Consider the following 14,953-nt stretch of genomic DNA (forward strand, 5'->3'; position numbering starts at 1 on the left):
GTGCCCGTTCATGCTCCCGCACCTCGAACATGCGTGTACCATGTATCTGAGATGCCCCCTCCTTCTCTCCTCCTCCACTAAGTGAAGCTGGAGTTGTTGTTCTGAGCGGTAAACATGTGCTAAAGGGGGTGAATGGCTAAGTTTTCTTTTTATCCAATAAAAACGTCTCCCTGCCAGATCGATTGTTGTTGCTAGGAGACTGAAGCATCCTTTGGCAAGGGGCTACAGCTCTCCGCGTCTGTTGTTTCCCTCTCCCTCTCTCTCTCTCTCTCCCTCTCTCTCTCTCTCTCTCTCCCTCTCTCTCTCTCTCCCACACACACACGCACGCACGCGTGCGTACACGCGCGCGCGGAGCTGGCGCGCAGAGCAGTGGCGCCCATCCTCTCTCTCAGTGCGACTCCTCCGAGGGATCAGGAGTAGACTAAGTCAAACTTCCAGATTAAGAATTGTGCGCAGCCTTTGAAGAATCCAAGTCGCCAAGGTGGGTCAAATATAACATGTTCCATATTTGTTAGTGAAATGTATTGCGGTCTTGGGTTACGAGTTGGGCGACAGAGTGCAGGGAAAAATTGTCAGTCCGGGACCGTTCAAGCGCGCGTCAGCCAATCATACGGTGGGGACCAATTTGCTTTGAACTTTGCGCAGGATTTAAACACCCAGTTGTCTGCGTGATTATATCCCGGCTGTTGCGTCGGCTCTATACATTTAATCAGATTCTCCGACTGATCGCAGGTTGTGATTAAGAAAAAAAAAAAGCCCCGATAGCTCATCTCTGCAGCAGATGCACGATAAAGACACAGAAGGTGAAACAAAGAGTGGGCTATCTGCAGCTGCGGATATTTTACGCTGCATGGAGAAGTTATTTGGGTTCAGGCGGACCGCTGAGCCGCCGCGAGCTTCCTGGGAATAAGACAGTAGCGCGTCTCCGCACACAGGCATACAGGTGGATTCTGCACGAGCCCGCCGCTGCTTGGAGAAACGACTTTCCGCTCACCTCCGAGCAACGGCGCTCCACGCAGAGAGACGCGAACCTCCAGTACAGGATCGAGCGGAACCAACATGCGTCTGTCAACATCGGATGATGCGAATATAGATTCTGACAGACTCGGTGTCGTTAATGCGGTTGTCCACTGACAGACGAGCGTTACGGGGACTAGAACTTAGTTAATAGACGATGACGTCTATTGATCCAGGTTGACTCACACGTGAGTCCTCTCAGAAAAGGCTTATAATAATTGGAATTCTGAAGACGGGTGATAAATCAAGGCCCCTCGGCTGTATTCCTGCAGAGCAGGTGTGTCTTTGCAAGGCTCATCCGCGAGCACACAGCGACCTGACAGCTTCTAAAGCTCTTTGCCATTGTGTAACTTTAACTAAATGGATCGACGCGCACATCACAGTTAAACATTTGAGTGGGAACTTAGACAACAGTACATAAAACATTTCAAAGTCAAAATGCTTTTTGTCTATGGAGATAATGAGGTAACACTTCATGTGATAATAATAACAATAATAATAATAATAATAATAATAATAATAATAATAATAATAATAATAATAATAATAATAATAATAATAATAATAATAATTTTGTGCTAGTGAGGGTGGGGTCGACCTGCAAGGCTTTTGTTTAAATTTACTATAATGTGCATTATCCACAGAATAGTATTATATATTTATGCATATTTCATTTGAGTATTTTTGTTTACTGACATGCAGTCTGTTCATCTGTGTGTGTGTGTGTGCAGGAGTTTCTGTTACTTACTGCATGCCTGTGTGCATTGGGTGTACAGTACGTGTGGGTGGGCATTCGGTGGCCTTGTTGCACCTTAAAGACAGGTGTTTGTATGGAGACTGTGCACCTCCTGTGTGTGCGTGTGAGGAGACATTATGGATTTGGCCTTGGGGTCCAGCATTTTAGTGCTGGTAAATGTGCTTACATGAGCTTGCGGTTGTGCATTTTGTGTGACTGTGTGTGTATATGTACAGCCCAGATGGTCTTCCACACAGCACCAGCAGCAGCGGTCTTATATAAGTCTTCTATGATAATGGCTACGTGTTGTCACGTAATGTACAGGCAGTGCTGGCTGTAAGTGATCACAGGGCGATTGGCTCTCTGATGGTGTCCTCTTATTGATTTTACACATTTAGTAATGTGATTAATCAAACAGCTGAGAGGCTGCGGCCACACAGAATCTAACGTCCTCTCCAAACTTCAGTAAGTGAAGTGTTGCTGACTTCACCTGAACTTCAGTTACAATCAAGGTCACAGAAATATAGTTCAGAAACAATCTCATATAAAAAGATATTCATCAAAGGTCAAATGTTTCTTTGCAAAAGGGCTACGGTACAGTATGTGGGTGACTTCTGACGTTCTTTGCACTTTTGCAATTGGTTTTGGCGAGACAACCAAATCCGCCTGACCGTAGACGTCCTGCTCCATGAAGGCACCAACAAACGTTTCATGCACATGAGGCAGTATGGGTTTTCCCATGCTGTAAATTTAAGTGGAGGATTTGAGTTTGCAGTTGTAGAAATTCCATCTGTATAATAGGAGATTTACATTAGATATACTGTACCTGCATGAGTCAGACTTTGCTCCATTGGAACATTTTGTGGATGTTGAGGCTGACTCAGCATGTTTTAAAACTGCAGAGTTGCCAGTCGCTATTTTGCAACAATAACCAACTTCATGAATTAAGAGTTTCTCAGTAAGTGTTACAGGCGTTTCTGTGAACAGCACACTGTTTAAGAGCTTCTTAATGTTGCTGCCTGTGGTGCTGAATTCATTTAAAAATAACATGACTGGTTTAATAGTGTGAAATTGTCTTCTACAGTACTGACAAAACACAAATTAAATGTGCATTATGGACAATAGTCTGTGAGTTTAGTACCGTTTGGTCACACAGAATGATGAACTTTCCTCTTTCTGATTTCATGTGTCCATCAAAATTGAAGATCAGAGGGTGGAAACATGGAACCTTTAATGCCAAGAATCGAAAGGAGTCCAACATATTAATTTACCAGGTAGGTACAGAAACGCAAAACCTGCTTCTTTGTGAACAACTAACCCAAGTGTAATAAAGTGGATTCATACATAGGAGTTGAACACAAAACGCTCCACATCATAAACTGGATATTTTATACTTCAGATTGATGTACAGTATCGCAGCAGCATCTATTTGGTGTATTATCATTATTATTATTATACACAACAGATGAATATCACACTCTGTTCTTCGTGAAGGTCTTGGCTCATCGCGTTGGGGCAAATCTACTGTTGCTCCACACCACAGGTTTCCTACACTGTTACGCTCTAGAAAAGGGAGGCATCTCAAAATCACTGCGGTGTCCCACAGCTCACCTTTCATCAGCAAAAAGTCACACACACACACACACTCACACACAGCGCCGCTGACATGCACAGACATTCACATGCACGTGCATACACTCAGGGGATGAGGCAGAGAAAGGGCAGCGGGATGTACAGCTGTGATGGTGTGTCTCAGAGAGAGATCAGACTCTTTAATAAGTGATGAATTTGAGGAGGGAGAGGTGTGTGTGTGTGTGTGTGTGTGTGTGTGTGTGTGTGTGTGTGTGTGTGTGTGTGTGTGTGTGTGTGTGTGTGTGTGTGTGTGTGTGTGAGGGTTGGTGAGAGGGGGCTTTGCTGGTCATGCAGTCACTGCTATCAATATTGCTGCTATGCTCATGGATCTTACATTCAGCTTGAATGCGACCAAAGGATTTTGTGCAGTTTGTTGTTGATGTGGATCCTCTTTGGTCGATGCATATTTCTAACTATGAACGACATACAAAACCAGTCAGCGGAGGTCAGATCTGAAAATGATTCAAACTGCTAACAACAAACCTGGAGCCGTGTTGTTCACTGCAAACTAGGATTATTACAAATTAGCATAAATTAAAACTAGGTTAAACCCAGCTCACAAATAGATTAAACAGATCCACAGGTGTAATATTAATGTCTCAGTAGAGTGTTCCTGACCTGTTTGGTGGAATAAGGAAAGGAGGATTTTACAGAAGTCATTTTTGTTTGTAGCAGTATCAGATTTGACAGTAATTTGTAAAAAGAGTATGTTACAGTTATAATTTGACTATTTTACAGCAATTTGTTGTAACTGAAAATTATAAACACAGCGTATTAATGACAATGGGTGCGAATAAAATAAGAACGTTTAAAAAAGACAGAGAAGCGAGAGACTCATCTTTGCTTGTGAATGATTTCTGTCCTGCACAATGTTGACTGTGATTTATGCTATTATTACACCATAAGGATGAATACGTGATATTAAACCAAACAAAGGGTTGGAGCCTTCAGTTTTTTTTTTTATCATCCTCTGTTTAAGCCCAAAACATACTGTATAACCCAAACTGGGATTTATGCTCATACCTTCATCTTTATTTTAGCATCAGCGCATGAACAGAAAGCAACTACGAACACAATAAATAAATGCAATAACGCTCCTGTTGCATCAGGCTTCACTTCCACGGGATGTTCTCCCGCATCTGCAGGCTGAACCCTCTGAACCTCACTGCTCTGCTTTTCCCTGGTCAATGCAGAACAGAACTACACCGATCAGGCCTAACGTTCAGGTGAAGTGAATAACTGCTAATGTCTTCACTGTGGCTCCTGTCAGTCGGTGCATGTATTAGGCAGAAACTGAACATTTTGTCCTCGCAGTCGATGCCTTAGATGCAGGAGCAGGTATCAGAGTTTTAGGGAGTTTCTACATGTTCCTGGGGAGACATTATTGCACACACATTTGTTTCTAAAACTGCAAATATACGCAGTAGGTGCGTTGCTCATTCTGACGTAACCATTGCAGTCTTTCAGCAAAATTACTTAAGATCATCTTAAAACCTGAGTTTGTTTGATTGATAAATAAGACGTGCTGAATCCACACGTAGCTGTTGTTGGATCAGCTGCTAATGTTAGCGACCAGCATGAGCATCACACACATCACACACAGCTCACTACGCTTGGCAAACACAGTCAAATGTCAGAACCCTGAGGATATTTCTGCTTTTTTCAGAACACAAACCAAAGTATTTTTGGAGAACAACAAGACAAAGCTGGACATCTCCGAGCCGCAGTATCACAATTTCACGACGCAAACACGGGTTGTTCACGTCCCAGCACCGCAGCCTGCAAACGGATTCCACTTATCAGCTGCTAATAAGCTTTCAAATCACCTCTGAGCACAGTTTGGTTCTGGTGAAGGGAGGGGGCTTGTTTTTCATCAGCAAAATTGTTATATGTAGAAAATAAAAGAAGAAAATCTTCATATAACTTCTATATTTCTTCATATTCAATGTTTGTTAGTTTGTTTCTCTTTCCATTTGCCAGTCAAAACTCCACACCGAACCCGAAACCAATCATCATTACTCCTGTGTTAGAGCGCTGTCCATACCAATCCTGTGTATTCTTCAGTCTGCCACGTTCAATACTCTCTATTTCTACCAGGTCATAGTTTCTGCGTATTGATGGGAGCCGTGACAGACCGGTGGGGTGTGAACGTGAATTAAGCAGGACGTAGGAACACTGGTACCATTGCAGGGCTGACTGATGGTCGGCGATGGCTCCCAGGGTCGTTACATGACAGTTAGGTTGATAGATGGCATCCATATATGACAGGCCCACCGACCTCTACGATGATGAAATGCAGATCTCACCAATGCTTTTATACATTTTTCACCCGAGTCTGTTTAAGGCAGACATTTTTAATAAAAACCACGTCAGATGAATTGCGGACCACCGAAAACACATGCTGCAGACAACGAAGACAGAGATGATACGGATGAAGGCAGAGATGCAGTAATAGCTACAAGGTATTATATGTCTATTGTCACTGATCACTGATAAACTGATTGAATTAAAATGTATTATTGTTGATCAATTGTCTGTCAATAATATCAGTTAATGGAATATTCCCACATTCTGCACCATTCAGAAAGTCTCACTCAGTGTATAAAAGTTCACAATGTTCAGACTGCTGAGCCTGTTCACTAGAGCTTTTGTGTGGTGCTCAGAGGTTAAAAGCTTTTTAGTGGAGAATCCCGTTCGAGTACCTGCTGCACACAAGAGCCCAGTCCAGACGATGTGTCAGTAAAGCACATTGCTCCTTTCCGGGGTTAAAACGAGTTCCATTGCAAATGTACTCCTTCATCTGCTCCATAATAGTGTGTGAATTGCATGCTGGAACTGCCATTCTGTTGTTAAGCAAAGATCAATGATTGCACTAATAAGCTCTATTTAATTTCACCTTTTGAGGTTCAGCAAATCAATTGTATAGTATGTGTCTGATACATCTTTAACCTCTGAGGTCATAAAATGGATTAAACTGTACACCAAGGTCTAAATTAGCAGAATCAATAGTCATCTGACATATTATGATTAATTATGATTATCAGAAAGTGGTGATGAACCGAGACTTAATCCAATTAGATCCGCATCTTTTTCTTCAGAGATACCATCTACTGTATAAAGAGGCCAAGATGTGCTTCCTTCAAATACAGTATTATTTTATTGAATCAAATTCTCAGTGACTTATATTTAATGCCTGTTTTTAAGTAAATTGACAGAAACATTTGATATTGTGTGGTTCTGTGTGATGCTTTTAAAAGGCACAGAGAGATATGCATCATGTTTTACTGTTGTGTTTTGTGATATCCTTCTGTCCTATTTATGGATCATCAGTCTTTCGCGCCTAAAACGTATTTCGTAAATAATTAATGGTCACAGCCCATTGCACCCGTTAGACTGTCAGAAGTCTGGGACACCATGTCACAAACACATACACACAAACACACACACACAGGGACCGTGTCAGGGTAAAAGAAAATAAGAATATGCTTTTTGAACACACCTGCCTTCTCATACAGCTGATATGGTCTTCAATCTATTCAGTCATCACTAATAAGCAATTGAGTGGATTGGCAGATGAAATATAATGTATATTCCCATACTATGGGCTTCCAAACATTGATGCAGATGTGGTCCTATGAGCTGTATAACACTCAGAAACACACACATTGTCACATTTATCCACTCAAGGAAAACACACACAACCTACTGGGCAGAGTTATTGGACTCTCTCTTCGCTCAGGCTACTGTGGTCCATCGACCCTGCATGGCTGCTCTCAGCTGGATGCGTGTCATCCACAGCAGCTCTGCCTGTTAGAGTAAAGGAAAGGCGGTGGAGGGTGTTAGCAAGGTGGGAGTAAATGGGAGGAGGGGAGAAGGAAGGAAATGGTGCCATAGAGGACACAGACAATGAATCATGAAAAGCAAAAGACAAGAGTAGTGGAGTTTAGTCTACTTGCTGACTTCAGATGTGAACAGGGTCAAAGGTGAAATGGGGCTGTCTGTCAGATGCGACTCTGGAGAAGTGTTTAAAATCAGTGTCCTGCTCTAAATGATCCTTTCTCTTTCCTTCTATTGGCAGTCAGGCTGTTTTATAGTGATATGTGATTTACTTGCTTTACTTGTGTCTTTAATAGGTGTCTGTCCTGATGTTCCCATGTGTCAGTGGCCGTCTACTCATGTACTTCTTCATGCAGGTAAGATCAGAGGTAATAAATGCATGCTAGTAATGAAGGCTTGATGTCGTCCCAATGACCCGAGTGCAGCAATTAAAATGAAACATAACACTTCCACGATGAAAATCATTTTAATAATCAAAAATCCTAGAAAGCAGAAGCAAATGCAACACTTCCACCACTACAGGGTGGAAGCTTGAGACCTTTGGGTTTTGAAAAAAAAGGCATATCCTTTTTTAAATAAATTATATGGTCTAAAGCCTGAAGTTGTCGGGGAAATTAACAGTGGTTTACTTGCTTTCTAATAAATAGGCTCCAACATGCAAAATAATGTAATCACCATGCAGTTCGTGGCCCTGCAACTTAGCCTCGTAAGCAATTTTTGTTGTAATAAAGTGAGAAAAGTAAATTGTTTTTTCAGTCTACAGCGTGTGCTCGTCTTTCCTGCATGGCTGCTCTTGTGACAGGAAGCTAGTTTTGGGCACTTTCCAAGAAATTATAATTCAATTTCCGTGGATACCATGAAATCAAAATAAACTAGCTAGGAGTTATTTATTTAGCACATTTCTAGGAAGTTGTTACTTGAAAGCTTAGTATCAATCTAAGGTGTTGCGTGAACCCGTTGTTGGACTTTCATCTACATGAATATATAGTTTTATAATAACATCACATGCATGTGTTTGTTTACAAATGAATACACACATACAGCCTTGTTGCATCACTGCCCTCAAAACTGTGCTCGTTACAAAGTCCCCCTCTGTGTTAACTTCAAAGTGGCCTCTAACAGTGATCCAAGTTAGTTTTAACAGTGTACTTCCAGGGTCGCCAGCTTTTTAGCAAAGTAATGGAAGCCATTCACAGGAAATCTGCTTTTTTGCACGCACGCACACACACACACACACACACACACACACTCTGGTGCCCCTGACGGCTTGATGGACTGATATTAATCTTTCATAGACACATCAATGTCCCAATTAAAAGCTGACATTAATTCCATATTCATTTAATGTTACCTGACTGTCACTGAGTGACAAATAATGTTGTGTTAAACCACAATAACAAGTGGAAGTTGTGCTTTTATATTCATATAGCCACTAAACATGCATTTATTTTACAGTACATGCCAATGCCGTGAGCCTCCTACATGTTTCCTCAACACACTCATTCAGATCTCTGTTGGCTGAGAAGGAAGAAAGCTAAGATATACAGTAGAAACAGCCTGCTTTTAGGTCAACCCCTCAGAGAAGTAAAGGTGTGTGTGTGTGTGTTTGTGCGTGTGTGCGTGTGTGCGTGTGTGCGTGCGTGCGTGTGTGCGTGCGTGCGTGCGTGCGTGGGTGGGTGTTTGTCTGGGTGTGTGTGTCTATGTGTGTCAAATTACAGAGAAGAGTGGTAAAGATATGGCAGCCGCCTGCAGAAAAATCTGAGCACCCTGCGTCTAAAGACGCTTTCATCCTTTCAACCTGCACACACACACACACACACACACACACACACACACACACACACACACACACACACACACACACACTGATGTTTAGGCCCGAGATGCTAGATACAGTAGATGAGACAGTCAAAACATCAACTTCTGTCTTATCTTTCCCGTTGAAGAGACATGAGAAACTGTTTCATTAGCCAGGTTTGTATTGGATCGTTTAAGGTTTAGAGCGACAACAAGTTAAACTCTGCTACAGCAAAGTATTTGAATCCTTGGATATTTGTTGAGTTAAATAAACATATTCAGTGGCTGGGATGTGTACACCCCTGTTATTTGCCAGTAGAGAAAGGCACCATGCTTGTTGACTCCTTCATTTATGATGTCACTTAATGACAGTCACTAACAAAAATGTAAATAACCATTATTAAAATCTGCTATAAATCAAAATGATGGCATCCATCCATTTTGTCCTGCAGGCACAACACCAGTATTCACGAAAGTGCAGCTCTTATACACTTTTCTTCAGTAGACGGTTTTATTTAGTCTCCGCCTGCTTTTACCTTGGCTTCGTGCAGACTTAACTGTGCTGTTGTGCGGGAAGAAGCACAGGTGGGGCTGTGTTTATGCAGATTAGCCGACGCAGTGCAGCTTTGGACCAACATGCCAACATCCAATAGAACCTACCCGAGCCATTAGAGGTCTGTGACTGAATGAAATGTATATAATACATATAAAACGTAGAGTGAACCGTGGTTGTGGATCTTAGATACTTTGAGGCTGCTTTGCTTCCTCTAACACTGGAAACCTGTAGCATGCAAAAGGCAAGGTGCAAGGTCATTAATACATGAAGGTTGCTGAAGCATGCAGCCAACCAATATTAGTGAACTGAGGCTATTGACCAGAAGCAATGCACCAAGAATTTGTCCGGACCGTTCGTTTTCAGAGGCTGTTTTCTTGCTATGCGCCACCGCAGCAGGTCAGAGCAGCAAACGAGTGGTGAGTGCTGAAGACGCTTGTTATTAATGGACTGGATCTTTTGGAGACTGCAGAGGCCATTAAAAGTTGCATTGGAGTTGAATTTGGAGGAACCACTTGAAACAGTAGTGGTGAGAAAATTGGGCACAGCTTAAAGCACTTAAGCTCATATAAGAGAGGTTTATAAGTTTGAGCAGAACCCAGTAACTCAGGACGCCAGTTAAGAGTACCGTAGAACAGGTAGAACAAAAAACAGCCAATTAAACAGACCAACACTAAGCCCTGTTTGAAACAGAACCCAGAACAGGGAAACATACAAACAAAAGCAATTTAGACAAACCTACAATGGCCTGAGACGAGGCCTTAAATACAGACTATGGATCCAGGTGATAACATTAATCAGGCCGGGACACAAGACAGGAAACAGAAAGTGACATAAAACCAATGAAGAAGACAGAACTGGAACAAAAACTAAGGCACCACCAGCAGGCGGAGGCACAAACTGTCACACAAATGCACAGGTCGTCCAAGCCTTGTGCACTGATGCATCCCCACACTATCACTGATGCTGACTTTGGACCTTACTGCGACTACAGACTGGAGCTGGCGTTATTTTCTCCTTATGGCGTAAGCGATTTTGTAGAATGCTACGGGTTCACGGTGGCATAGTTACAGTTTCTGGCTGCACCTGAAAAAGGAAGGCAAAGAACGTTGAAGCCACAAGCGCCCAAATCCGCAGCAGCAGCTTTAATTTAGATGTTCGGCTTCTCTTGGCCTCATTGTTGTCAGTTAGCCACGTCCACGGTAAAACACATTCACTCCTGACGTTGTAATTATTCAGGCAGGAGGGGAGCAATGAATCTGGTAACACACACACACACACACACACACACACACACACACACACACACACACACACACACACACACACACACACACACACACACACACACACTTAGAGGCGTGCACCCATGGATGAGCAGAGAATCGTTGGAACAGAGATCAGATTAGAGCAGCTTTTCTGATCTGTGGCTTGAGAAGGCCGGGCTCATGTATCAGCCATCTAAGCTGGCTTATCCTGACGTGACCACAGGCAAACATGAAAGTTGACAGGGCGATATTTGATGGGGGGGACTGAGGAACAGGGGGGAACAACCTCCCAACAGCTCTATGTCCTGTTTAGTCATGGCCTGGCATTGGCTGTGAAGCAGAAATGTTAAACGTTCTACCTTGATGTCTCTATATATACTTTATAGTGGTCGTAGCAGTGCACTCATTCTATTTCTTTCTTCTTTCCAAGCAGGACTGATGTCCAGATGTTGCACCCCTCCATGTGTGGTCCAGTTCAACTCTCCCTGACCGTTTCATGGGCCACAGATCAACCCCAGCATCCACACCCACCGCACGTCGCACACCTCCCCCTTAACCCCTCACCCCTAACCTCCATCCTTAGTCCCACACCTCCCTCAGCTCCACCCACCGCCAGGCTTCTCCAAACGTTGTGACAATCGTAAACTCTCCGAGCCCGACATGGTGGCCCGCGTTCCCACTTTGGTCTTGGTGGTGATGTGTCGGGGGGTCTTGCTCTCCGTCGGGGACCCACCTCAGTCTCGCCGAGAGATCCGCATTGAGGGCGACCTGGTGCTCGGCGGCCTGTTCCCTGTGCACGAGAAGGGCGCGGGGATGGAGGAGTGCGGCCGTGTGAACGAGGACAGGGGCATCCAGAGGCTGGAGGCAATGCTGTTCGCCATAGACAGAATCAATAAGGATAGCGCTCTGCTGCCAGGGGTCTCCCTTGGGGTCCACATCCTGGACACCTGTTCCAGGGACACCTATGCACTGGAGCAGGTAAGCTTCCCATCAGATGGCTCACGCTTCAAATGGCATTCACATCATGTGAGGAGTATATGTGAAGTGATTCCCCCACCCGGCCATCGACCCTAACACCTGCTGATTAGCTGGATCAGTGTCAGAAGGTCTGAAGCTGGAAGATACCAGCTGACTTTGTTTTCCCCGTCTCCCTTATCTGACCTGACTGAATGCACCTGACCCAGGTAATCAGCAGGGGAGAGGTGAGAGAACTGCTGATCTAAGATATGCCATTCAAGTCACTTTAGTTTTATTTGCAGCAACTGATCCCACATCGGGGAAATTCCACGGTTCAGCACCTTACAGGAAACAATTTAAGGTGTAAAGCAAGTATAACACATGTGCAAACACAGTAGTTTGAACAACGTGCACATGTGACTGGTGATTTCAACGGTATCACTGTAACTATTATCTGGCGCCTTGTTGTTGTTGTTTTGTGCTCAACAGTTCTGCCACGTTTAATTACCTTAATTAATTTAATTAGCTTAATTAGCTATTTGTGCTCTTCTGCCGATGACCCGATGTTAGGGTTTCCTCCTTAAATTGAAAAATGTGCTGCAGATTTCGGTAATGTTTTTATTCTAAACCAATTAAAACCATAATATTTAGCTAAATTACAATAAATGTACCTTGAAATTTTGTTTCATTCTCTTGAGGTTAAGGATGTTTCTCAGACGATAACAGCAAATGACTGATCGAGAAATAGAGATTGAAACTATTTGTCCTGAGAGAAATGAGCCAAGATATTAAAAAAAAGAACTTTTCCCTCAGGGGTTGTTCTTCAAAGATTACTGTTTTCTTCCTCCTTTTTTTTCGTTTTTTTTTAATGGTAATATGAGCTTGTAGGGTTTTCGAAAACATTAGGGGTTCAACAATGGTTGTTTGTGACTTGTCTTATGAACATTTATAAAACCTCATGCTACAGTAGGTCAATATTATGTATGAATACTTAATGCGGCGCGGCCCAGTGTCTGACATGAGGTGCTTGTGTTGCCAAGGCTCTGGAGTTCGTCAGGGCCTCCCTCACTAAGGTGGATGACACGGAGTTCATCTGTCCGGACGGATCCTACGCTCTGCAGGATGACAGCCCGCTCGCAATCGCCGGAGTCATAGGAGGATCCTTCAGCAGCGTCTCCATACAGGTATGAGGTATCCGGGAATTCTCCTGACAAGTGTGCGGTGTGTGTGTGTGTGTGGGAGGGGGGGGGGGGGTGACTTCCAGTGACATGGCCTGTGTGCATTGCATGTGACTGATGTGTGTGTTTCTTAAAATGAAATTCCGCCGGTGTGTTCGCCTGTGTTTCCCCAGCTATTGTAGCTCTTGTCACAGAAGTGGGTGATTTGCATAGTTTAGCATAAAACCTCCTTCTGCCTTACTCCTCTGTGACTGCACAAAAGCCTCCTCCTATCAGTCCTTAAATCCCTAATCTCTGCAACTGTCTCTCTGTCTTCTCTTTCTCGCCATCTCTTCTTCTCTGCTTCCCGTTTGATGCATTTCTTTTTAAGTCCCTCGAATCTTGGCTTCCGTCTTTGTCATCCCTGCCTACTTCCCTTCGTTTCCCTCTTCCTATGCATTGGGAGGCGTCCCTCTCGGTGTGTGCTGACCTCAGCCCTTGCTTCTCCTCCGTCTTCCTCCATTGCGAACACTTCTGCCCTGTCATTTGTCCTTCATCACACATAATTACCCTGTGTTTTCCCGTGGCCCTTCGTTGCCGTCGCTGCTGTTTCTACCTGTCTTTTCTGGGCTTGGCGCTGTTTACAAGACTTGAAGTGTGCTTCGCTTTCTGATCTCATGCCAATAAAGCTAATCCAGCCACTCCTTCACGCCTCTCCACTTGGCCAGTCGGTCTGCCGCTTTTAAGCAAAGTAATAGGGAATTATTTTATGTTTAACCATGCACAACTAAACTCTGGGGCCTTGAGGACATTTACATAGCAGGCATCACTCTTCATATGTGCGTTTGTGTCTCCGCGTGCTTGTGTGGATGTGTGTGACTTGCATTCCAAGCAGAAAACACACAGCACCCCTCCACTGCAGCAATTTTTTTTCCTCCTCCTTCCCTCTCATCTTTTCTCCACTCTCATATTCAGCCCATACAGTACGTCTCCCTGCCCACTGCCTCACAGGAAGGAAGCACTGGCTAACAGAGTAAACTCTCAGTGTCCCAACACGCTGGCGTCTTACAGTAGCTACAGTAGATGTGGTCATTGTTTCGTTGCAGGTGATCAGGTGATGAAGCAATGCAGTTACATTTTGCAGCATGACCTTCCCTGACATTAAGAGCAACTGCGATCATAAACCCATAGCTATCAAAGCTATAAGCAGGCATCCTTGCATGTGTGTGTGTGTGTGTGTGTGTGTGTGTGTGTGTGTGTGTGTGTGTGTGTGTGTGTGTGTGTGTGTGTGTGTGTGTGAGTGTGTTTGCTATTCTGTTACATTATTAGTCTAATGTGATTCTGACATGTTGTCAAAACAGCTCATCAACTGAGCTGTGAATGAAATATAGAAAAGCTCAGAGTGATACACTCTAAAAGGATTAAACGGAGGCAAAAACAGAATCGCTCTGTGTGTGTGTGTGTGTGTGTGTGTGTGTGTGTGTGTGTGTGTGTGTGTGTGTGTGTGTGTGTGTGTGTGTGTGTGTGTGTGTGTGTGTGTGTGCTCATCTTGAATTGTTTATGTTAGTGTTTCTGCATGCGTGCGTACGTATAGCAATTATATCGCCGCTGTTTGTTTTGGCATTCGTGAGCATGACCGAAGCCAATCAACAGTAAAACAGTAAAAGGGAATTTTATATGGACACCAGTAGACCCCAGATGATCCATCATTAATACATGAGTCGGTGTTTTATTGAACTTCTGTGTGTGCGCATGCATGTCTACCCTTGCTGCATGGTGTTTTATCTTGAGATAATTGCATTATGCATGACACGATTCCTGTCGGCAGCAACCTTCAAACTATGTGCGATTTTCTTAAATAAAAAAATGCACTTAGTGGATGCGTTGTGGGTCTTTTTTATCGTTTTTGTCATTGTGTCAATCATGTTTGATGAAAATGTCATTACTTGCTTAACTCTGCTTAGCTCCACACACAAATCAGCCTGTCAAAGGGGGAAAA

General features: G+C 43.6%; 1 protein-coding gene across 2 annotated transcripts in view; it reads left to right on the forward strand.

Moving 5' to 3' along the window:
- The first annotated feature begins 323 nt into the window (after positions 1-323).
- grm3 (glutamate receptor, metabotropic 3) overlaps positions 324-14,953 on the forward strand; it is a 28,442-nt gene continuing 13,812 nt past the window's right edge. The window contains exons 1-5 of one of the 2 annotated variants that reach the window (XM_029154500.3): positions 324-481; positions 2,959-3,027; positions 7,519-7,578; positions 11,271-11,818; positions 12,838-12,981. In XM_029154500.3, coding sequence (XP_029010333.1) covers positions 11,501-11,818; positions 12,838-12,981 — 462 coding nt within the window. In that variant the 5' untranslated portion in view covers positions 324-481; positions 2,959-3,027; positions 7,519-7,578; positions 11,271-11,500. The remainder of the gene's footprint in view (positions 482-2,958; positions 3,028-7,518; positions 7,579-11,270; positions 11,819-12,837; positions 12,982-14,953) is intronic. The other variant, XM_029154499.3, reaches the window with a different exon arrangement.

Source organism: Betta splendens, chromosome 6, assembly GCF_900634795.4.
Source record: "Betta splendens chromosome 6, fBetSpl5.4, whole genome shotgun sequence".
Classification (NCBI taxonomy): Eukaryota; Metazoa; Chordata; class Actinopteri; order Anabantiformes; family Osphronemidae; genus Betta; species Betta splendens.